Source organism: Nothobranchius furzeri, chromosome 6 (genome assembly GCF_043380555.1).
Source record: "Nothobranchius furzeri strain GRZ-AD chromosome 6, NfurGRZ-RIMD1, whole genome shotgun sequence".
In the NCBI taxonomy this organism is placed as follows: domain Eukaryota; kingdom Metazoa; phylum Chordata; class Actinopteri; order Cyprinodontiformes; family Nothobranchiidae; genus Nothobranchius; species Nothobranchius furzeri.
In genome coordinates this window covers 74,408,958-74,434,522 of record NC_091746.1, presented here as the reverse complement: position 1 = coordinate 74,434,522, position 25,565 = coordinate 74,408,958, and the positions used below count along the sequence as shown (strand labels likewise).

Genomic DNA, 25,565 nt, shown 5'->3' with positions numbered 1-25,565 from the left:
CAGTCCTGTGTGTGTGTGTGTGTGTGTGTGTGTGTGTGTGTGTGTGTGTGTGTGTGTGTGTGTGTGTGTGTGTGTGTGTGTGTGTGTGTGTGTGTGTGTCCCGGAGGACAGAGGACAGGAGAACGAGCAGCTAATTAATTAAATAATGTGGTTCTGTAGCTTTCTCTTCAGCACAGCCGACAAAGGTTTATGATGGGTCAGTCCTCCTGCATGCTCAGATCATTCCCTTCCCTTGCTTGAAAAATTGTTCCAAAATGAAAGTTGAACCCACATCTTTTTTATCTGTGAATTCAATGCCGTTCGGCGAGTCTCAAATACAAATTTGGGCAACTTACTGAGCTGTGGTGGCCTCATGGAGGGGGCCATCGTCTAGCACACTGCTGCTAACCACTTAAACATTCTCCCTCTCCTGATAATAACTTTTTGATTTCCTTGACGTTGGATGTGCTACTACTAGTTTACCCGTTTAATTATAGATTCACTAGGATAAATAAATAAAGGTTATCACTCACCTAATACAATATTTACTAAGACATCACAATATAACTATAGACACATTACTTGTCTTTGTGTGTGTGTGTGTTTGTGTGTGTGTGTCTGTGTGTGTGCGTGTGCGTGTGTGTGCGTGTGTGTGTGTGTGTGTGTGTGTGTGTGTGTGTGTGTGTGTGTGTGTGTGTGTGTGTGTGTGTGTGTGTGTGTGTGTGTGTGTGTGTCTGCTCTGTCTTCTCCATCCCCAGTGAGTCGTGGAGGATGGCTGCTTATACTGAGCCAGGATCCTCTGGAGTTTTCTTCCTGTTAAAAGGGAGTTTTCCTCTCCACTGTCGCTGCATGCTTGCTTGGTATGAGGATTGCTGTATAGTCACTGACACTAGTCAGTGACTTGATGCAATTTGCTGGGTTCCTTATATAGGAAACATTATTTCTGATTGGCTTAATGAACTGACCTGAATTGGAATGTTTATTATGTGAAGTGCCTTGAGACGACTCTTGTCGTGATTTGGCGCTTTATAAATAAACTTGGATTGAATTGAATTAATGTAAAACAGAAACTCTAAATAAATTATGTTCACATCCAGAATCAAACCTAGGTCTTCAGCATGAGAGTCAGACATCTTACTAGGTGAGCTACACTCTAGTAATATTCACAGTATCTGTAACATTTATATCCTTGATGACAGCTGAAACGACGTCAAACCAAAGAACGGTTGGGAGTGAAAATGGCTATTTTGTTCAATCAATCAAAGCTTTATTTATAAAGCGCCTTCCGCAACCCTGTCAGGAAGCCCAAAGCGCTGAACATTGTACAGTTGTATGTAAATATATTGAATAAATCAACAAAAGAAATTCAAATTACAAAATACAAAATGGAAATTACAAGATAGATGAAACATTCTGGTAAAGGACAAATGTGTGAAACACATTTGGATTGAGTGAACCAATGAAAACTGTGGAATGGATTCAACATAAAAGAGGGCCAAAATCAAACATGTTCTGGAAACGCCAAGCGGAGGAGGTGTGTTTTTAGGTGATTCTTAAAGACTGGCAGAGAAGGGGACAGCCTAACTGAGGGTGGCAACTGGTTCCAGAGTGACGGTGCTAGGACTGAGAAAGCCCGGTCCCCACGGGTACGACACCTAGACCGAGGGACAGCGAGCAGGCCTTTTGTTGCTAATTAGCAGGAAATATCTAGAAGAAAGTTCTACAGAAAGTAGCTAAGGGTCCTCAGAAATGTAGCTAGCTTTGTCACTAGGCGTTAGGAACAGCGACAAAGTGGCACTGCCTCTCTCTCTGCTGCTAAAGCTACGGATAGCAAATGCTACGGGCGATGCCTGAGCGTGAACGCGCATGAAGCAGCCTGCTCGACCCGAGCATCTCTCTTTTTCTGTGATTTTACACAAAAACAGGCAATCACAGTAAAAATGCCAGGGCTCATTCTACAGGACCAGGGCATTGCAGGAGAATGTATGAAGAAGACATTTATTATTTCTATACAAGTTTTGGCTGTCACACTTCCATAATGTCCCTTTAATGAAGTGACCTTATATGGTTCATTTCCTGTTTGAAGGGTAAATAAATCCAAAATGAGTTTTGAGAACAAACAAATTTAAACAAACTAATAAAATAATACAGAATGAAAGAGTTTGTTTGCCCACCGAGTTAATAAGTACATCATTATAACTATTATTTTCACCATTTCCTGCTCTTCGTTGGGCTTCTGAAATACATCTGATGAGTGGAAATTTCATCTTCTATCGTTTCCGTCTGACTCTAAAATTCATCATTTCATTCAATATCAGTGTTAAAACAGCCTCATATGCTTCTTACCGTTCTGCAGTTCAGACTTCTCAGTCTTTTTAAAAAATAAGCTCCACATTATTCTGAGCAAACGTGATGAAAACAGCGGCTGTAACAGAAATTCATTCTCATTTTCAGCATCGATGGAGCAAAACAAGCAGAGACGAACTCTCATTAAAGGTTTAGATGAAACCAACAGGTGTGTCGGGAACACGAGAATCCATTTCAGTTCACTTTAGCTGATGGTTCACTGATAAAACATCCGTTCTTATGTTCACCTTCACATAAGTCCTATCTCAGGTTTCTGATCCCTCACCATACATTTTAACAATTAACTTAAAATTTTAAGTTGAGCCTCAAAAGATGATTCAATTACGTGAAAGTTTTAGATGATCAAGTAAAGTGTTACCTTAAAAATGTGTCTGTACAATTGTAGGATAGGATGATTCAGTTCTTCCCTCAATTGTGAAATGTTCTTCCCTTCTAGGGTTCTACAACCCCCCAAGGCACTTTACAACACAATCATTCACATGCTGGTGATGATGAGCTACGATGTAGCTGCCCTGGGGTGCACTGACGGAGGCGAGGGTGTCGAACACTGGTCCCTCTGACCACCACCAGCGGGCAAGGGGGGTTAAGTGTCTTGCTGAAGGACACAACAGTAGCATTCTCTTGTGGGAGCCGGGATCGAACCTGCAACCTTCTGAAAGCTGGACAACTTGCTCTACCTCCTGAGCTGCTCTGTCCATTTGTAGAAAACTAGTCAAATAATTAATTTGGTGATATATAAATAAAGAACTATGTTGTACTGAAATGTCTGAAAATGTGCAAGAATAACAATTTATGACTGAAATCAACCTAGCGTAAAACCCGGCGCTAATCATTTGTAGCTTTGAGCTAAATCTGTGGGAATCTGTGTGCATTTATCATCACGTCGCTTCATTTCTGTTCAAATTCACAAAATGAACTTCCACCAGCAGCTCAGTCTCCTATCAGGGCTCTTCTGCTGCAGGAGGCAACCAACGCCCAAACGGACATTTTATTTTTGTTCATCTAAAAACGACTCACTTCCTGTCACGTTTGATCAAAGGGACTAAAGAGCCATGCTGGGCTCCAGAACCACAGGTTGGGGAACCTGACCCATCATAAACACGTGACACAGCTGATTACTTACCTGTGGGCCGTGGATCCCTTTAGGTCCTACAGCTCCTAGCCAACCCTTTTGGAAACAAGATAATAAAAACATAATTAGTGAATTAAGAAGTGTAGTCATCAGCTGGAGTCAAATCAGCAAAGTTAAACTGAGACAAACACAACTTCAGTTTCCAGAAATGTGATCAAAAGAACAGGAAAGCTTCACTAATCTGACCGAGAGCCTAAATAAGATTAGGCCCGTTCATACCGACACCATTTTTAAATTACGGCATTAGAGAACGCAAACTGTAAAAAAGTCTCATTAAGGAGCCCGCCCCTGCTTTGAGGGCACCCTCATATCATGGTTTTGGGGTCATCACCCCACCGTCGCCTTTCTAAGTGTTTCGGGTTACCATAGCAATGTTACTAGAGGAAAACAGCAAACATGCCTCGTTGGGTCAGCTGACGGGCTTCAAACTTTCTTCAGGAAATTTTTTAGTTGAAACAAATGTGCAAAATATGAGATCTTTCTCACCTGAGGTCCTCGGGGTCCCTTTTCTCCAGAAGAACCTGGAGGACCCTAAAGTGAATGAATTAATGAAAGATCAACATGTCCGGGAATCTTTGTCACGTAATTTCTTACATTTTTACACTGGGAAGAATAAATCTTGATTGAGTGTTTGTTCCTTTGAGATGGACACAGCAGTTACGTTGGACAAACCAGATGCTTTGTTTCAGTGTGTTAGCACAGGTGCTCATTTGCAACACTTGTCCATACGCACCTTTTCTAAAAGGTAGAACACATTTGAACAAGATACAGACAAATCAAAATAAATCAAAGAAAAACAGATCAAAATTACAAACAATTACCAAAAATAGAAAATAAAAGGCAATTTAAGCAGCAGATTAAACGAGTTTAAAACTATTCACGTGCTGTTTAGACTTTTTGAGTCCTTTGTTAAAAGCTTTACTGTCATTTTCTAATTTTAGCCCCGTGGGTAGGGAGCTCCACAGTTTGGCCCCTTCTACAGAAAGAGCAGACTGGCCAAAAGAAGTCTTGCTCCAAGGGATGAGACAATCACCACGAGTGGAGGCACGTGTGATCTCTCTATGAGAGCTCTGACGCCTGATGCCACAGCAGAGGACAGTACAGACAAGTTATTATTCACACATTTGAAAAAGAATCTTAAAGTGCTAAAATTAATACAGTTTTCGAAAGTGGGAAGGTCATGTTTCCTTAAAATGCGACAGTGATGCCATTTCAGTGGTTTCTGATCCAAATCTCCCAGGACTGTGGTATGATGGTGTTACATCAAGGACTAGCACTTCCCAAGCAGAGAGCTCACAGACTGAGAACAGAAAGCTGTTTCTGCCCCGACCGTTTTGGGTGTGATACAAGCTAAGCCTGATCCTTCGTGTGTGTTTGTAACAATAAAGTTAGTAACTGTAACAGAATGAAATGAGTGTTTTCCACCAAAAGTCCTTCTCCCCCTCTCCTCTGACACAGAACTAGTCTGCATGAGATATGGCCTCAAGGTCTCATGCATTTGCTTCTAACCGGCTTCTTTCCAGCTCAAGAGAAGAACGAAGAAAGGACTCTCTCCTTTTAATAAATCAAAGAACTCTATTTTAATAAAGCTAATCAAACAAAGTGTTAGTCAATAATAAGATGTGACCAATCTGTGAAATCAAAATATTAATTACTATATTATAATTCTATAGAATATAATAAGTAATATGACTTTAAATGTTTCCACTAGGACTGATCTCACATAGTGTTAAGACATGACACATTGCTTTACTGATCCAATCAGAATCTGCCAGATCTGACGGAGGCGTGGTTTTGGTGGTGTTTGGTAAACCTGTCAACTACACACTAGACTGATCACATGTAATGTTAATCACATGACACACTCCTTTGTCTCTCCAATCTGAGCTTTCCTTTCTGACGCGTGGCATGATCTGTGCGTGTTTATATTTGTTGTCCAATTCTGATTCGACCATAAATCAAAACATCTGAATTATAAAACTAACTCCCACGTCATCCTTAACCAGTTCAAACGTTCTAGAGTTGCGAGCCGGCCACTCCTAAATTTTTAAACACAAAGAACCGAACGACAAGCTGCAAAACAAACCTGTTGCAAGCTCCACCTGACGCAACGCTCCTTCAGAGTAAAAGCTGAACTCACTGACCCTTCAGGGTCCCGCTGACGCTGTCAACCACCTGCCGCTTACCTGGGGGCATTCCAAGACTAGTCTGTCGTACCGCACGCTGTTTCATCGGCTTCGGTACCAAAGAGGGGTCGAGAACCTGGCATTCTGGATCTACACGGAGGTCTCCACAAGGGTATGTAGCTCGGTAAGATAGCGTCTGAATGTGGTTTTTGAAACTCCGACTATAGTTTAGAGCAGAACATTCGCTCCCACACAGAGCTAAGGCTTCTCTGGAAACGAGAGTTCTGATAACAACATTCCACATTTACACCATCCATCGTGCCTCATTCACAACCTAGATCCATTCATCACATAGTGTTGAGTTAAAGTTAGAGTTAGCCTTGTTTTAAATTGTTTAGAAATAAATCTTCTTAAACTTTTAAACTTGTCTCTCTCTCTGTTTTTGACTCTGGGTTAATACGAAGTGTCACCTAATCCCTGCAATAAAAAGTTATGATCTTCTGGTTAAAGGTAGTATTCAAAGATACGTCATATTTTCTATGGAATCTCACCTTTGATGGTTTCCTATGTAAGATGTAACTACTGATCCACTACATCACTTAAACATATATTACACAAGGGGAAAGGCACATGGCACATGTCATTAGAGACATCGCCTGTTCTTCACTTTATTAAACAAACTTTGTACAGCTAATGTCAAAATGTAAGACTATGAATTCATTAAGGTTTTAGCTACTGCCGCCTTTTTTCCTAAGGGGTATTTATCCTGAAATCTATTTTTTTTTCAGGTGGAAAATAAACTTTTTTTTACTATGTTCCATGTCTACTTAGACTTAATCAGTGACACATATACTAATATTTACACATCTCAAAAAATCCCACAAGAGTTCCATTTAAAATTAGACCTAAATTAATCAAATAGACCTCATGGTTACAGAAATTTACTCCGTTAAGTGTGGGCATGTCAATTTCCAGCAGATGTCTCAAAAAAGACAAAAATAGGGCCCTTAATAGTGCACGTTTGCATAAAGCAGCTAGTTATAAGTCACAACTATTGAATTCTTTTACCATACCATTTTATTTATATAGTGCATTTCAAAACAATCACTCAGAGATCATTTAAGAGCAGGTTAAAAACAGACAATAAATACAGATAAAAATAACCAAAAAAAAAAAACAATTAAAAGAACGGGAAAAATATATTTCATGGATTCATCGTCCAAACTCCAAATCCTTTAAGTGATTTCTTCAATTGTGACTTGAGGACAGTGACGGCTGTCGAATTGTGATGGGTAGTGCATTCCAGAGGACGTGGGCAGCGTACACAAAGGCCCGCTCCCCCCTTGCCTTATAGTTCTAGCTGGAGTTCAGCATAGCAAGCAGTCGACTGATCTCAGTGTGCGCACCGGTACATAGGGTGTGAGCAGGTGAGACAGGTAGGATCAAGGGGTGCAACATTGTTCAAAGCTTTAAAAACAAAGAGCCAGACCTTAAATCACACCCTGAGAGTCATGGGCAACCAATGGAGATGCGCCAGAACCGGGGTGCTATGGCTATGTCTGTCTGCATGCAGCAGCGTTTTGTACTAACTGCAGCTGGTTCAGGGCAATAACGGTGAATTTGCTCAGTCCAAGCGAGACGTGAGTTACACATCCTAAATGGGACAGTTTCAGAATAGCCTGCAGGCGTGTTAAACGATGAAGTTGACAGAAACAAGATTTCACTACTGCATTTATTTGAGGGACCACCGAAAACCCAACATCCAATTTCACCCCAAGGCTGGTGACACAATGTTTAGGGTCAAAGCCGGGAAGATTTTGGACGGGCGATGTGTGAGAGAGGTTTCCAAGGTCGAAAAGAACCTACTCTGTCTTTGACTAATTCAGTTTGCAGCCAACCACCCCTTCACACCAGCGAGACAATCAGAGACTTGAAAACCCATGTTAGGCCCATCGACAGGTAGATGTGACCATCATCAGCGTAGATGTGATCGCTGACGCCATACTGGCCAAAATCCTTTCCCAAAGGAAGAAAAGATGGAAAATAGGAGGGGCTCCAGGACAGAACTTCTTTTAAGTCTGTTTTAACAGAAGAATTATGTGGTTGCATTGTTCCACAACAAATTAAATGCTGTTTTTTTTTTCTGTTTTCTCGCGTTAACTTCATACACCTGGCAGGCAGCTGTAAAGAATCAGGTACCGTGACGCCAGACCTCCTCTCTTATCGGATTTAAAGTGACCTTTATTCATCAGCATGGCTGATTTTCACTGTTGTGGTTTTGAGCCACAACGACCCCAACTCTAATTACTTGCATCCCCTAGTCTGGCTGTGTTGTCGTGTTTTTATTACCTAAATGAGGAGGAAAGCCACAAGAATCTCCTGTAAATAAAAATTACAAAACAGAACAGTTCCCTCGAGATTTCACTTTGAGCTGTCCTAAACAGGCTAGAGGTAAAAACACAACCTCTGATCTCATGTGTTCAATTCATGTTGCTGTAGAACTCGAGAAACCACGAGTCCTTGGAGACCTTCCTTTCCTTTCCTTTAGTGAGCTGCTGTCTCACCTGTGGTCCAACCAGCTTTCCTGCTGTTGCTAGGTTACAAAGAAGATGCATTCATTACAGAAATAAATGAAAGTAAACCACAGGCACTTACTTTAGGCCCTGGCTTGGCAGGAGAACCCGGTAAACCTCTTAAACCAGACTCGCCCTAATGAGAAGTCGGAGGAAGGAGAGAAAAGTTTAGACCCCACACAATCTCCACTAAAACCCACAATATGATCACTTTACATAAAATAAGTCCAACTTACCCTTTCTCCCTGTAAACCTGCAGGTCCACGTGCGCCTGCATTTCCTGGAATACCCTGATGATGGGAAGGTAATGAATTGAGTTTAAGGCATAAAAATAGCGGTGATTCACTTAAGACTGAATTTTATGTCTGCACAAACTAAAATAGGAGCTAATAGCCTCTTCTGCTAATCAAACCATCCTTCAGTGATTAATTCAGGTTGGACAAACACCCGAGGTGCCTTTTAAGAGTTCTTGCATTAATCTGTAACACATTTCCAAACTTTATTCATTTGAATGGCCCAAGTCATTTTAATTTGGGCCTTTTTATGGGCTTTTTTCAAATTCTTCTTCTTTTTCAGTTTGACTTTTTAAGTTTTCCCCATCCTGCCATTATTATAGAAGGTTAGAAAGTATGAATGTCATGTAATGTAACATGAAAGTACGTAATGCTGAAGAATCACTTACATACATGCCTACTGGGCCCTGAGGACCCTCCGTGCCTGGCTTTCCTGTAAAACCCTGAGAGAGAACAACATTTATCTATCCAATCACATCATGGCGATCCACACACACAATAAGTCAAAGCCCCAATGGTCATCATCACGCACTGATGAAATTACATCTCCACATCTGACTCATCCCCATGGGGAGCGGTGAGCTGCAGCTGTGGCTGCACTCGGGAACCATTTGGTGGTTTAACCCTCCAATCCAACCCCTTAAAGTGGAGTCTCAAGCAAGAAGGCATTGGGTCCCATTTTTAAAGTCTTCGGTATGACTCGACCGGGATTGAAGCCTGATCTCCCAGTCCCAGGGCGGACACTACCACTGAGAAGGTCAAAAAACGTGTCTATAAACATGTCTGCTTAGTTAAGGAGGATTCAGGATCCCGCCCAACCCCGCCTCCCCATCGGACTCTGATGTTTTGTATCTGAGATGTTCGTGCTTCTATGTTGAGGAGTTTTTTGTATAATGGAGTTACTCCCCGCTGGGTCTAACTCTGCGATGCCTTTTCTTACCTTACCCCAATTATCCTCATGTAACACCCTTTTCATCTAATGAAATGAGCGCCATTCTGGCTGCTCTCGTGACTGCCTGTACCTGTTTTTGTCTACATGTGTGTGTTTTTAACCTTGGTCAGGTTGTGTTCACGGAGTCAAGTTCCTATGCTCTGGGTCGCTGGAGTGCTGGCAATAAAGCTTATTCTGATTCTGATTAAAGGTAGCTATGGCTGCCACTTGTGGTCTCACCTTGTTTCCTGGGGGTCCAGGTGACCCTTGGGGTCCCGTCTTCCCGGAGGGTCCCTGCCAGATTAAAAATATCTGGTCATCAATTGTTTACAATAACAATTATTGCTGTTTTATTAATTATTAGATCAAATTTGATGAAATCTGTTTGCCCACTCACTGTTGGGAGCTAACCGCAGCTAAAGCACATCAACAGTTAGGACGACAGCAATGCTGATGATGCAGGACTGGTTCAAGTGGCTCAGGGGTTAGACATTTGCTCTGTAACTGGTGGGTTGCCTGGACTGACTGTACGCTAATGTTTTAAAGGTCATTTATATCATTTTGATGTATTTATTAAGGCTTTTTATTAAGGCCACCAAGTATTAAATAAATAATTACAATCTGATACGAGACTGTAGTTATCATCTAGCTCAAAAAGCCTAATTGTCTCAAAGCAATCAAACGATAGCAGAAGCTGGTTAGCTAAGCTAGTGGTTAACTAATGGGGCTTTCACATCTGGTCCATATATGCAGTTTCTGCTCTGAGGTGACTCTTTTATTCAGACCTCTGAGGTCTGGCTGGGACCGAGGTGACACTACAGACTGATTGGCCAGCTGAAATTCACGCCTACCACCTCCGATTGGAGGAATTTTCATTCTAGTTGCTGTGGAGTAAACATCTCTGTCTGCTGCACGAAGCTCCTGCTCCAGCGCAGGGGCAGACAGTGGTAAGGATCAGAGCAGAGCAGTGTGTGTGTGTGTGTGTGTGTGTGTGTGTGTGTGTGTGTGTGTGTGTGTGTGTGTGTGTGTGTGTGCACGCTTCTCTGACATTTAAATTAGAAAGCATACCGTTGAACCTGGTGGGCCATCTGCTCCTCTCTCTCCAGCGATACCATGAAAGCCCTGAAAATCAGGACAGAAAACAAGAGAAGGAATGAACAGAAGCAGTGAGCGGTTGAACCTCTGGGTTTGAAGTGACTTAGTCATTTATTTATACCCTGTTTAATTGGCATTTAATGGTTTCATGGGCTTTTCCATGAAAGTTTATCACTTCCACTTCCACATGCATGCTGAACGTGAAAATGTCCTTCAATCTCCAACACCTGCAATAGCGGCAGGTGGGAAACCGACGGGAAAGCGAGTGAATCCGAAAAGGCCCGACTCTTCTACGTCAGGGGGAAATGTAGCATCCCTGCCCAGCTTGGCTTGGGACCGCCCACAGGAACGACAGAGAAGCGCGCATCACCGCTAGTAGAAGCTAGCCATTAGCATCAGCAGGCGCATGACGTGGGGGAACCTGTTCAGGCTGGTGTTTTTAGTGGAGATAAAACATCAAAGTTGCATTTCTATCCCAGAAAATATGTTTTTGAGCCGCGTTTCTGTTAGCCAATCAGAGGTGAGATGTAACGAATACAGTGATCCCTCGCTACTTCGCGGTTCGTTTATCGCGGATTCACGACTTCGCGGATTTTTTCTTTGGAGCCTTATTCAAGGGAAATTCGCTGATTCGCTGCACTTTTCACTGATTCTCGGTATTTTCTATGCGAAAAATCAAGAAATTCCTGTTTTTTTTTCATAAATTTCATCATAAAATGCACTTTTTATAATACAACTATAAAAAAAACCTAGTAAAAATACAGTACTATGTAAAGGGAGGGTTTTAAAAGTCTGAATACTGAATACGTACCTGTTAAATAAATACTGTAAATATGGTGTCCCTACTTCACAGACTTTCACCTATCGCGGCCAGGTCTGGAACGCATCTACCGCGATAAACGAGGGATCACCTGTAAATTGAAGCCAGCAGCGGTCTTCTAAACTCTTCAAAAGTTAAAAGCAACAGATTATTGCCCACAGTTTTGAAGTACATTCAACATATTTTCCAAAACAGATTCTTTGCTCTCATCAGCCAAACCCGAGCACCAACTCGGTAGCGGGGTCTTGTTTTTATGGTTTTTCTTGACCGTTTTATTGCATCAGTAAACTCCTGCATTACATTATCCTGCGCTGCCTTGTAAAATTGTAATAGCGTGTTGTTATTCTGCTGAACCCTGCGACTCGAGCCACATGAGCGATGTCATGGACTTCTGAGGTCATTCTGCGGCTAACAGTCGTACCGTCGATCCCTTAGCGCCAGCGCTGCCATCCGCACCTGACGGACCCTGAAGCAGAAAAAACAAACAGCAGCAATGAGATTTTCCTCTGCAGTAAAACCGTGTGAAAAACAGATGATAATATTATTGCGTTGAATCATTCAAATGTTGATACAATTGGGAAATTAAGCAAATGTTGCACAGAAGCAAGCCATATGTAACGTATAAATGGTAAAACTCAGAAGACACAGGACAGAAAACCGCAGCATTTTACTGCTTCCTGCTGTCTAAACCAGTTTGTTCCAGTCCGTTTTCACAGTGTGAGGTCATTTCCATCTTAGTAGTGTTTCAGACAGCCCCGTCATGAACAGTTAAAGTTAGAATACGGAACATTTTAATAAAAAGCTATATTTTCAAATAAAAAATGCCTCTGCAGGGTGTTCAGAGGTGTGCAGAATGAATGTATGGTTTCTCCTTTAAAAGCTATATTAAAAAATATAAATAATCAAATTTTTATTCTGTCGGGCACCACGCTGTGTTTATGTTTACATTGACTAGCCACTAGAGGGCACCATTGCGCTAAAAAGTCTGCTCAGCTAGGCGAGGCTGGGTTAGGGTTAAGCCAATCAGCTGATTCTGAGCCCAGAAATGTTCACGTTCCGTGTTTTTATATCAAATTCTAACTAATTACATGTTCTATTGAAGGACACCACGAAGCAGGAGAAACGCTAACAGACACAAACATGAGTGTTTTCAGGTGATGGTGATTTAAATATGATAGAGAATGGGAACCTGTGTACCAGGCTTTCCTTCTGCTCCCTTAGGTCCAGGAGGCCCAGGTAAACCCTAGAACCAGAACCAGAGACAGACACATGAAAACCGTCTGTCCTGAAAAACATCGGAATGTTACTGAAACATGATGGATGAACCAGACCAGTCATTACTTCTGATAACTAAATCTCATTCAACCAGAACATTCATATATATACATATACAACATCTTTAGAAAATATCATGCACACTAAATTCTAATTTAAAATTGAATTATGTCTCTCTAGTGCTCAGGTCCTCAAAATGTGGTGGGGGGCCCTCTGGGGCTCGTGTAGCACCAGGTACGAGGTCTAAAGGCTCTCAGGTAGAGCCCATGGGTGTTTCTCAGTGCCAAGGAACCTCGCCTTGATGTCTTGGCCCCGCCCCGGTTGCCTAGGAGATACGTCATCAGGAGCGTCCAAGACGTATTCCAACGTACATGTTCTACCGAGGCGTGTTCTCCGTTTGTTAGCCGTTTAGCTAGCTGAGCGAGGATACACGGGAGGTGTCTTGTAGCCTAGCCTTGGTCAAAAATTACCCCGAATACACCGCGGTATTTTCAAAAGGACGGCGGATCAGAAGCAGACTTTAAAAGTAAGTCAGCTAATTTAAAATGTTATTTTAGATCCAAAGAAGTTATCTACGGTTGGTTAGTTGGTTAGTAGTTGCAGCTTCGGTGGCTAGCGGGTAGTAACTCACTTATATTTTTAATTTAATAAACATATACACAATTTAAAAAGTAAAAGGCTCGTTATATATTTATATTGAAACTAATACGTATAAAATATAACGTCATCTCCCGTGTCACATGACATTACGTGACCGCCATGGAAGCCACGGTCACGTGATGCAAGTCTGTTCCATTTAACCGTTTTCTTTGACCAAGGAAGGACCGTGTCCTCGTAAGCAAGGTGCCTTGACATTGAGCAACACCCCATGTCCTGTCTGTGTTGTACAGCGTGAACTTGTTCTGCTGCACGTCCAAACCACATGCAAACGCCCTTTCTGTTAGAAAAAACTGTTTTATTAGACACGTGTGGTGAAACTGTGACGTAACGAGTCCCACGCATGGTTTTTGTGACTTGGTGTGCAGAAAAAAATACTTTTTTCTAAACCTGGCAAAAATGTTTATAGACTGCAAAATAAAATCTGAACCGAGTGATGAAAAAAATTAGGATTGATAAGAAATATTAAAACAATTCTATTGAATTTTTTCAATTCAAGTTTATTTATAAAGTGCCAAATCACGACAAGAGTCGTCTCAAGGCACTTCACGCAGTACAAAACAGTTGAGAGAAACTTTAAGTGGAACTTTAATGCGCCACAAACTGTGATGTTCAGCATTTTTGCTTCTCACGTGGACAGAGAGTTTCCTTTTTCCAAACTAAAATAAGAAAAGTAAAAACAAACAGAGCAATGAATTCAGGGTCTAAATGAAAAAACAAGTGCTCATTTTGTCCAAAGCTGTTTCAAAAGAAAAAGAATTAAAAACTGACTTAAATAACAAAAAGTAAAATATTGGGGGAAAAGGTATTTAGAAAAAGTCTAAAAAGTACTTTAAAATTTTATAAGAAGTACAAAAATTGTAAAGTATTTATGAAAGGGATAAAAATAGAATAATCATTGATTATATCTTCATTTTATTGGATTTTTTAGTGATGTTTACACTTCATTCCATCATTTCATGGGTTAGAATGAAAAGGGTTTTACTGCTGGATGCCTTTATTTATCTACAATTATTATCTGTATTTGTTTCTATTATCAACACAGACGTGTATGAAGCTTACCGATGGGCCTGGTAACCCAGGGTGACCCCTCTGCCCTGTTGGACCCTGGAAGAAGAAGGAAATGGTCATCGTTTTAAATTCATTGTTTCATTTAAGGAAATTGTGTGACTATGATTTCCAGTATTAGACCTTGTTCCCTCTGGCTCCAGGTTTCCCCGAGCGTCCATCTTGTCCGCTGTTCCCCTTCAAGAAGTCAGAAAACGTGAATCTGATCACGACTTTGATTAGAAAGAATCAATCATTTGTTTGGGACTTTCCCTTTTAGGGAAGTACTAAAAACACCAAATTAAGCATAAAATCAGAACTGAAAAGATAAATTGTCAAAGTTTATGATCCAAGAGTCTTCAGGTAGAAACTCCCGAGCCTGATTTATTCACTACTCTGCATGTTTGTAAACTACAGAGTGAATAAATGAGTTTACATTTTCATTCATTTTGTTTTTCTGCCTGACAAACTGAAGAAAAACAAATGTAGGCCTCTGCATCTGACCTTTAAACCAGCACGAATCGTCACTGACCTTTGACCCCGGGCTGCCCTCTTTTCCCAACAGGCCTGTTTCACCACTTACACCCTGAGTTAAGAAATACAAACTCAGTCAAGTTCATCCGGACAAATAAGAAGTTTAATAATCACCTTCAAGAAGAGGAAAAAAGACAAAGATGATGAAGAAAAGGAGGAACCATAAGAGGAAATGACTGTAGAAGAAAGAAGACGAAGGGAGGAGGAAGATGAAAATAAGTTCAACTGTCTTCTGATGGTAATGGAGGAGGAGGAGGAGATAAAAGAGTAGGTTACCCCTAAATCTGTGTTTTTTGCTGATGAACTGTATTACCGAGTGTCTAATAGTGCTGTAGACACGTGTGTGTGTGTGTGTGTGTGTGTGTGTGTGTGGGGGGGGGGGGGGGGGGGGGGGGGTTAGGACTAACCTAATTCAGCCTAAAACCATATTTTTTTCTCTCTTTAGGTTAAAATTCTGCTCTAAACTGGATAAATCAAACATAGCTAATGGCTAACCGGTACCCGGTGGTGTTGCCGGTACCGGATTACGTGGCTGCACTGCACTGGGCTGTGGCCGATTGTCGGCCATGCCTCCAGCTGGCTGGGCCACTCACATGCACACACTGCTGATATGGAACAATGCAGCTCAGTCGTTTAAAAAACGCCTTCCTCCCTGTCTTCTAGAGAACGAGGTGAGGAGGAAACTCTCCAGTCTGCTGCAGGTTCTCAGTTCGCTCGTCCAACTGAGCAGAGAATCTGTGCGTGCTTGTTAACGGCTCATTTCTCCAGCTGAGATGAAGAAGAGGAGTGAGAAGAACAACAAAAAATGAAGAGAAAAGGAGGAGGAATAAGAGAATAAAGATTATGGCCAAGTAGGAAGAAAAAGATGGTAAGAAATCATTTTTATTTACCAGTGAGAAGGACAGACGAATTATGTTTAATTAACTTTACCTCGGCACCTCTAGGACCTGGGGGACCAGTCGCCCCAGAGAAACCAGTCAGGCCAATGGGGCCCCTCTCCCCCTGAGGACCCCAAATGCCCTTGGTCCCCTGAACGCCCTAAAAGAGAAACAGAACTAATATTTATTTATTCCTACAAAATAAAGGTCAGATTTTAGTTCTACGCAAGCCCCCATAATTCGGGTCTGGATATGAAGCAAAACAGGAAGTGACATAAATTGCAGTTTCACCCTCGTCCACTAGGGGCTGGTGTCAGAAGCGAGCAAATCCTCATTGACTCCCATGTTAAAAATACCAATTTCACAGCAGAAATAAACATGTTTACAGCCTGGTACCAAAACATGTTTTTGGTTTAAATGATCTAGTTTACACTCATGACAACTCTGAGGGGGGTGAATTTTCTTCACCACTCTGCTCTTTAAGTGTGTAACGGAATGAAATGACTGTTTTCCACCTAAAAGTCATTTCCCCCCTCTCCTCAGCAAGAACTAATCTGCATGAGACTGTCTCAAGGTCGTGCATCTGCTTCTAAACTGCTTCCTTTCCAGCTCAAGAGAAGAATGAAGACAAAGGACTCTTTCCTTTTAATAAATCAAAGAACTCTATTTTTAATAAAGCTAATCAAACAAAGTGTTAGTCAATAATAAGATGTTGACCAATCTGTGAAATGACAATGTTATGATTAGCAAGTTTAATGAGTAATATGACTTTAGTCTAGCTGCACTAGACATCCTGATCACACGTAATGTAAACGCATGACACATTGTTTACTCATCCAATCAGAACCTTCCTTTCTGAAGCGTGGCATAGTCTCTGTGGTGTTTATAAATCTGCCAGCTTTGATTCGACCGTAAATCAAAACATCCAGATTAATAAAACCAGTCCCCACGCCATCTTAGTTCAGTTCACCGCATGCTAAGAGAAGTATCGGACCGGCCACCCGGACCTCCTTTTTAAGCAAAGAACCAACAAGCTGGATAAAATCTGTTGCATTTTACCAACCAAGCAACGGTTCCTTTCAGAATAAAAGCTGAACTCAATGACCCTCCGGGTCCATCTGACGCTGTCAACCAACTGTCGCTTTTTACCTGGAGACAATGCAAAGACTAGTCTGTCGTACTGCTGACATGGTTTCATCGGCTCCAGTACCGGAGGGGGGTCCGAGGACCTGGCATTCTGGATCTGTACGGAGGTCTCATCCTGGAGGGTATGTGTGGAGCGACAACATGGCGTCTTATGTGTTTATGAAACTCCGATCATAGCTTAAGAGCAAAACATCACTTCATCATTCAGACTTGCTTCTCCGGATACGAGAGTTCTGATGACAACATCACTCACACATACACCGTTCATCTCACGTCTCATTCACACCAAGATTCATCCATTCATCACTTAGAGTTTAGAGTTAGTCTTGTTTAAAATTGTTTAGAAATAAATCTTCTTAAACGTTTTAAAGGTGACTCTCTCTTCTCTTGTCTCTCTGTTAATACGAAGTGTTACATAATCCCTGCAATAAAAAGTTCCAATCTTCTGGTTAAAATTACCCAAAGATCCATAAGATTGAATTCATATTTACTATGGAATCTCATGTCTTATGGTTTATTGATTAACTAAACTAAACCTTTACAAGTGAATTAAAAGCCTATAATTCTGTATAATTAATGAGCATCTGACCCACGTGACCGCAGAGCTAGCTCCGGGGAAAGGCCTCAGCCTGAGCCTCGGACTCGCCTGAAAACTGTTCGGTCATTTTCAGTCTCTCAACTTAGACCATTAGTTGTAGCATTTGTGCGTTCTTTTTGGATATTTTTTGTGCAATTGTTGGACAAAATGACTTGCTGTGGTATTAATTGCACTAATAGAGCGTCCAAGGAGTCTCCACTTCATTTTTTTCGGTAAGTAAAATTATATTTATGTATTTTAGGTCACTGCCGAGCTGAGCTTAGATGTTAACATGTACTGTTTAACCATGAAATTTAAATGTAATAGGGTAAAACCCAGTGCATTTAACATAATGCTGCACTTTAGAAAATGGGGTGAAATATAACATGTTGGTGGAGCTGGGTTCCCACTATCGGTATGGTCCCCTCCCCTCAGCGGCAGCTCTGCACATCTCTGATCGCAGCGGCTCCTGTCTGCTGCGCGGGCTGCCGGCTTGTGGAGCTCTCGGGAGACCTCTGTGTTCCACCCGGTTTTACCCAGCGGTCAGCCCGGCGTATCTCTGACTCAGAAGCTCTGGTGTTGTGCACAGTTAACTCCGGTTGTAGCTAGGTAGCTACCTCTGTTAGCTTAGCTCCCACCTCCGCGTTAGCTTTGGCTTAGCTTGTAGCTACATCGCTTCAGTTCGACGGGTGTCGTCAGTTGATCCCAGCCTTACAGCCCCACCCTCAGCTCCACCTCTCTTCCCTTTTGTGGAATTGTCTGGGCTTCATGGAACCTGTGACACGGTCAAAATGGTGGCGGTGGCCACCTCCCGTTTTGGCCATTGACATATACATATATGGACAATGGGTTTCCATAGGCTCCAATAACACATTTTTGTACTAAAATGGGAGGTGGCCACCACCGCCATTTTGACCGTGTCACAGGTTCCGTCAAGCCCAGACAATTCCACAAAAAGGGAAGAGAGGAGGAGCTGAGGGTGGGGCTGTAAGGCTGGGATCAACTGATGACACCCGGTCGAACTAGCTACAAGCTAACCTGAAGCTAACCCAAAGCTAACGCGGAGGTGGGAGCTAAGCTAATGGAGGTAGCAACCTAGCTACAACCGGAGTTAACTGTGCACAACACCAGAGCTTCTGAGTCAGAGATACGCCGGGCTGACCGCTGGGTAAAACCGGGTGGAACACAGAGGTCTCCGAGAGCTCCACAAGCCGATAGTGGGAACCCAGCTCCACCAACATGTTATATTTCAACCCATTTTCTAAAGTGCAGCATCATGTTAAATGCACTGGGTTTTACCCTATTACATTTAAATTTCATGGTTAAACAGTACATGTTAAAATCTAAGCTCAGCTCGGCAGTGACCTAAAATACATAAATATAATTTTACTTACCGAAAAAAATGAAGTGGAGACTCCTTGGACGCTCTATTAGTGCAATTAATGCCACAGCAAGTCATTTTGTCCAACAATTGCACAAATAATATCCAAACAAGAATACACAAACACAGAGACTCAAAATCCCGGAGCAGTTTCCAGGCCAGACCGAGGCTCTATTGAGGCCTTTCCACGGAGCTAGCTCTGTGGTCACGTGGGTCTGATGCTCATTAATTATACAGAATTTTAGGCTTTTAATACACTTAAACAGAAGAGTGAGAAAAAAATTCACCCCCCTCAGAGTTGTCATGAGTGTAAACTAGATCATTTAAACCAAAAACATGTTTTGGTACCAGGCTGTAAACATGTTTATTTCTGCTGTGAAATTGGTATTTTTAACATGGGAGTCAATGAGGATTTACTCGCTTCTGACACCAGCCCCTAGTGGATGAGGGTGGAACTGCAATTCAATTCATTTCCGCGTTTGCTTCAATTTTCACCCGCATTGTGGGGGCTTGGTTTTGGCACAAAAACTTATAATTGGAGCCTATGAACACAAATTGTCCAGTATATATGTCGATGGTCCTACGGTACATTATATTTACCCATTTACCACAAAAAACCAATAAAGTGATCCATCACAACATTATGACAGACAGAAACACAAAAACGCTCTGATGAAGGAAAGAAGAAGGTAAATAATCATCAGAAAACCAAGAACGAGAGATGTTTTCTTTTTTGTGCTAAATAATTCTAAATGATCACCTGTCATATTTCACATTCTCAAGGCACATGTTGCAAAGCTTTCCTACATGTTTATCTGGTAATCGTAGCTCTTCTACACCTAACGGTGTTAAAAGTAAAAAAAATGGTTCCTACTTTGTCCCCTTTAGATCCAGGATGGCCCTTGTCCCCGTCTGGTCCTCTGGTGCCCTGAAACAAAAACAACAACATAAAAAGCTGAACTAAAATAATTATGTCAGGGAATCTAACAAAACTACCCACCATCACTCCTGGAAAACCAACGTGACCTGGTAGTCCCGGTACTCCCTGAAAACACGGAAATTAAATTTGAAAACGGCAATGAGGATTAAAAATGTAAAAACAGGGCTGCCAACTCTCATGCATCGAGTGTGACACACATTTGATTCCCCCCCCCCCCCCCCCCACCACCACCACCACCACCACCACACACACACACACCCACTCTCACGCATGGCAAAGTTAAACTGGTCACAGAAATAAAAAAGTGAGCTGCTTTTGCTGTTACAGAAATCTCAATTAATTGGCATTTATGACTAATTTAAAGTATTTTTTCTAAAGATAATTATGAGACTTTTCTCCACTTTGTGATTTTTATGAACCTTTCCATCTATTGTTAAAGTCATGTTTTATTTCTGCGACTGTTACATGTAAGGTTTACATTAGTACTCCCATTTTAAAGGCTTTGCTTATGTCCCTTAACTCATTCACTGCCAGCCGTTTCCTAATCGGTAAAGCCATTCGCTGCCAGCTTTTCTCACAGTTTTTTAAAGAGTGACAGAACGTTGCGCGCTAGGATGATGTCGACGCCAAAACAACCAAAACAAAGAGGAGACTCACCTCTTAAATCAGGAAGAATCCGCGCATTTCGAGCGTTATCCGTTCTTTCATAATCCGTTGTTGAATTGTGATCGGCAGAAGTTTTTCCGGTTCACGTCTCACTTTTTTTACAGCAGTGGCCCAAAACGATCTCCTAACACATGGATGTTCTGCTTCCTGATCACGTGACGTGTGACGTATGTGGATGGAGATCGGCTTTAAAGCCGGGATGTTTGTTCTCACGGTGCGGGGGCTCGTCCGACGCCCACACAGTAAAAACATGCAAATGACGACTTTAGTCATCATTGGCAGTGAATGAGTTAATATAGCTGGAACTCCTGAGTCTTCCACTGAAAGCAACGAGAGGCACATTATCTTCCACTGGCTCCAGGAATCCATAGTGTACCTAACCGGGTGTGTTCCATTCAGACATGAGGTAGCTCCTTATCCGTTCTTAATGTGGACAAATTTTTATCAATTGCAATCGGAGACCAGCCACCAGATCCATGGGTTAAAAAATGGTTTTGAAAATTTCAGAAGAAATGCAGAGATTTTTTTCTGGTAAACAAGACAGGGCAAAGAGCCTGGGCTTGATACGATTAGGGCAAGAAATAAAAAAGTGATTGCATTCCTCAGTAGTGACTTACATTGTAGTCATAGCTACAATGGGATGTAGTGACTGGAGCAAGACTGGCATACATTGGCGCCATGGCAAGGCAGGTTAAGTGTTTACCCAAAAGTGCAACAAATGGGGCTCAAACCTGCAACCCTCTGGTTACGAGACGAGCACTTAAATTCTCTGCCACCGGCGCCTGTATCTGAAAATCAAGTCTTTAAGAAACTAAATGTCAAAAGCTTTCCAAACCCTAAAGATCAGACGTAAGCCTGGCTCATCCCTTGAGCTTTTTTTTAAATACCTAAATGATTCATACAGTAAAGATCTGTGTTTTTACAACTATTCCTCTGAAAATGGCCCAAGTCAAGGACTTTAATGGAGGAAAAATTAGTCTAAATCAAGGCCAATGAAACAAATAAAACAGGAAGTCTGGAGGGAAGGAAAATCTAAAACATGAGATGAGAACTGGATCATCACATCAGATCAGAACCTAATCATGTTTCACGCAGAAGATTAATTAAAATAACTCACCATGGGACCCTCAAAGCCGGGATCCCCCCGAGGGCCCACGGGCCCCACAGGTCCCTGGCATTGACCAGAATGAATAAACAAATAAATTCATAGTAGAAGAATTTTTCTTTGGTAAATGAAGGTTGATTATTAAATAAAATATATTTATGCTTTTCTGAAACTCACAGGCTCTCCTTTAGGTCCAGCAGCACCCGTCATACCAGCCTGCCCCTGTTGGGATCCACAGACTAGTGTTAACTTCCAGTCTTGTGCAAAGCCAAAAGCTTTCATTTTCTCTTCAGGTGAACCATACTCACCTGGGGCCCTCTATGTCCAGGAGGTCCCATCTGTCCCTCTAAACCTGGAGGTCCCTGGTCAATTAAAAATAAAGTCCACTCATTTACGCCAAACAAAGTCTCCAAAAAGTGGTCTTTATTTAGAACCAGCAGTAATTACCTGAGGGCCCTGAGGACCAACACTGCCAGCTGGCCCCGAGTCCCCCTAGAAGAAACGATCCAAATTTAATACAAAGGATTTTCTGTTTATTTAGGAAAGATTGTGGTAATTAGGTGGACTTTGATACCCTTGAGCCATCCACTCCCTTAGCACCAACATGCCCAGTCACACCTGGAGCACCCTGTAAAATATTAGCATAAAGGCTATATTAGCATGCTTGTTTGTTTATGACACACTTAAATCTTTGTTATTAAAATGTTTCCATACCGGCAGCCCTGGAGGACCGGAGGGGCCATCCAGACCACATTCCCCCTGGTGACAAAGAAAATGTGCACGTGATAAACTTTCATTCATTTCTGAACATTTTTGTTGGCTTAAATTCTCAAAAAACAAATAAAATATGAATTAAACTTGCTGGAATCAATCAATCAATCAATCAATCAAAATTGTATTTATAAAGGCACTTTACAACAACCAGAGATTGTAAAAGGTGCTGTGCAACAATAAAAACCTGAATTTACATAAAAACAGGACCAAAAAAAACTTTATCGCCCAAGTGAGACCTTTTCTGAAGTGTCAAAGGCCAAACTGAACAAGTAATGCTGTAGTCTGGTTTGAAACAGAGAGAGGTCCTTGATGGAGCACATTTCTAATGGTAGACTGGTCAACACCACTGTCTGTACTTGGGTTGCAGGACCACCAGTAGATGTTGATACGGAGAGCATTAAGCTCTGTTTGGCTGATGAGGGGTCCACAGGTCACACAGATAATGAGGAACAAGACCATGAACAGAAAATACAAACGGTAAACTTTTTAACTGGATTCTGAACTGAACTGGGAGCCAGGGCAAGGTGTACAGTACAGGAGTGATGTGGTAGCGTCTGCGGGAGTCGGTGAGGATGTGGGCAGCCGTGTTTTACACAAGCAGTAAACTGATGGAATCAGTATGGAGGGCACTGCACCAACCCACACATGAGCTGATAAAGGTGTGAATGTTTTCCAAGTAATTGTGACTAACAAGGTTTTTTACTGTAGCAAATAGGCCGAGCTGGAAAAAACTGGCCCTCAACACAGCATCCATTTGTCTAGTGGAATACTATCCAATGGAACGCTGAGATTCCCCACTGCATGGCTAAGGTGAGTCACCAGAGGAACAAGGTCAGAGGACGCGTCTGTAGGACTGGAGGAGCCAAACAGGATAAACTCAGTCCTCAACTCATTTAGGGAGGAAAAACTGTGACACAGCCAGAGGTAACGTCATAACGTGCTTGGAAAGAGAGCATGTTTGATGCGTTTCGGGCAACCAGCAAGTAGATTTTCAGGTCATCAGAGTACAAATGACATGAAACAATATGATGAGAAATCACAGAGCCTAAGGGGTGCACATGTATGGAATAATACTGGGACCAACAAGGAACCCTGTGGCACACCAGAGGACAGTTGAACAATAAATTCTAAATTTAGCTATCTGATATATTTATCTACTCTATCCACACCAAATAATCATTTATTTAGCATAAAAAACACAATATTCCTAACTGCTGTAAACTACTGTTGTGTTAAGTAGCAATATCCTTCAGCCACCACAAGGGGTGCTGCAGCTACCGGAAACACCTTCATACAACAACTGATTGATATTTCTGACAGTAAATGTCCTAAATGTCATGGTGTCATTTACTGTTAATGCCCATATAACAATTAAATAAACTATAAAAAACGTGTTTAAATGACTGTTACAGCCCCCTGTATTTGGGCTGATGAGTTTATCTTCCTCTGTTCATCCTGTGAGGTGAACCCCATGATCCAGCTAAATTCCCCCACCAGAGGGCGCCATTATCTGGAAGCCTTTGGCCTGCTGCTGCTCCCCACAGGGCAGCTGGTGTGCATCAGCTGATGAAGAGGTCTGCACAAACAGTTGAAAAGCCAGACTGAGAGGACGCTGAGAGGTGCCGAGGGGGAAGAGCTGCTGCTTTTATGGGTGGAACGAGTTTCCAGAGATCCCTGAGCTGACATCCAGAGCATTCTCCATGTGGTTGGGTTCTACACCCTTGTGCTGGGATCAAAGAGAGTGATGAGCACCACTAAGTTTATTTCATCCCAAAGTTGATTAATAGACTGTCATCACACACCACTCCATTAGTCTCATTGTGGTTTAAAGCTCCTTTGAAAATAATCCTCCGTAGTCTCCTTAAGTTTTAATATTCCTCCTTAGACTCCTTCTGATTTATTGTGTTTTACGCATTTGTCGGTTTCCTTTGTTGGTCCTAGAACCTTTGTATTGATTATAAACAGATACTTGTTGAGTGCCCGCTCATTTTTGGCCTTTAGAGTTCACTGGCTTTGTTTGTGAGTGAGGCCTTGGAAACTTCTGCCACGCCCATCGTGGGTTATCAAACCACCTTAGTAATTTAGCTCCCAGAAGGGTTACATTTCCTTTCCTTTAGTTTGGTTTGAAAAAGACCATTTTCCTCTCTGATGTGGGAATTATTATTTGAGATAGTGGATTAAATCCTCTCGCTTTGTGTCTTGTCATTGCCCCTGCAGGCCTGTTGGAGCATCTCGCCTGTAGGCGCTGAGTCCAGGAGCTCCAAATAAAGTTAAGTTCATAATTTTTAAGACAGACTCATCGTTTTTACATTGCGGGTCTACCACTCCTAGTGAGCCTTGCTCAGGGCCTGTAACAATGACCATCAAAAACTCACAACCATTAAGTGGTAAAACTTTACTTGCTTCCTAATCAAAACCAGTCAAAAGCTTCATTATTACCATTTATCACCAGTTAGACCATCACAAAAGTATTCAGACTCTTTTCTTAAGATCCGTTGCTTCACTCACATCAGGCCCGATAGATCCTTCTGGTCCAGAACCACCTCGAGCTCCCTGGGACCCCTGTAGTGAAGATTAAACATGTCAACATTCTGAGAAATCCTAAATCTAAAACAGGATAATCATGCAGATTACTGCCTGCTGTAGCCAGACTTACTCCTGTCAGTCTAACATTTACTCTAAAATAGAATCAAAGTAAAACTTTGGCCAACAAGTAAAATACCAATCCGGCTCTGTGGGGAATTTAAAGCTCAAATAAACCGGAGTAGGGATTAAGATGGATTCAAAAGGGCATGTTATTTTCGTTTCTTTAAGAAATTTATTACACAAATCCATTTCTGCTGCTCTGACTCTCTGGGTGTTTCTCAGTGTCAAGGTACCTGGCCTTGCGAGGCGATATCTTGCGAGGCCAGGCGCCTTGCTTACGAGGACACGGTCCTTCCTTGGTCAAAGAAAACGGTTAAATGGAACAGACTTGCATCGCGACTTCCACGGCGGTCACGTAACATCACATGACACGGGAGATAACGTTATGTTTTATACGTATTAGTTTCAATATAAATATATAACGAGGCTTTTACCTTTTAAATTGTGTATATGTTTATTAAATTACAAATATAAGCAAGTTGCTACCCGCTAGCCCCCGAAGCTGCAACTACTAAGCTACTAACCAATGTAATAGGTGGTAAATGTAGTGCTTTAAAAGCTTAATATATTACCTTTACTTATGACTAATGAGCTGTGATACACTATATAAATACAGAATATCA

The 25,565-nt window shown here is 41.9% G+C and overlaps 1 protein-coding gene across 2 annotated transcripts in view; it reads right to left on the bottom strand.

The window, feature by feature from the left end:
• Nucleotides 1-25,565, bottom strand: part of si:ch211-196i2.1 (collagen alpha-2(I) chain) — a 142,903-nt gene that overhangs the window by 33,440 nt on the left and 83,898 nt on the right. For both annotated transcript variants that reach the window (XM_070552556.1, XM_070552557.1), the window contains 22 exons: nt 24,805-24,858; nt 22,237-22,281; nt 22,097-22,150; nt 21,970-22,014; nt 21,831-21,884; nt 21,700-21,744; nt 21,535-21,588; nt 19,812-19,856; nt 19,686-19,739; nt 15,760-15,867; nt 14,828-14,881; nt 14,440-14,493; nt 14,311-14,355; nt 12,506-12,559; nt 11,738-11,782; nt 10,470-10,523; nt 9,642-9,695; nt 8,860-8,913; nt 8,414-8,467; nt 8,260-8,313; nt 3,965-4,009; nt 3,470-3,514 (listed from right to left, as the gene is read on the bottom strand). In XM_070552556.1, coding sequence (XP_070408657.1) covers nt 3,470-3,514; nt 3,965-4,009; nt 8,260-8,313; nt 8,414-8,467; nt 8,860-8,913; nt 9,642-9,695; nt 10,470-10,523; nt 11,738-11,782; nt 12,506-12,559; nt 14,311-14,355; nt 14,440-14,493; nt 14,828-14,881; nt 15,760-15,867; nt 19,686-19,739; nt 19,812-19,856; nt 21,535-21,588; nt 21,700-21,744; nt 21,831-21,884; nt 21,970-22,014; nt 22,097-22,150; nt 22,237-22,281; nt 24,805-24,858 — 1,170 coding nt within the window. The remainder of the gene's footprint in view (nt 1-3,469; nt 3,515-3,964; nt 4,010-8,259; nt 8,314-8,413; nt 8,468-8,859; nt 8,914-9,641; nt 9,696-10,469; nt 10,524-11,737; nt 11,783-12,505; nt 12,560-14,310; nt 14,356-14,439; nt 14,494-14,827; nt 14,882-15,759; nt 15,868-19,685; nt 19,740-19,811; nt 19,857-21,534; nt 21,589-21,699; nt 21,745-21,830; nt 21,885-21,969; nt 22,015-22,096; nt 22,151-22,236; nt 22,282-24,804; nt 24,859-25,565) is intronic.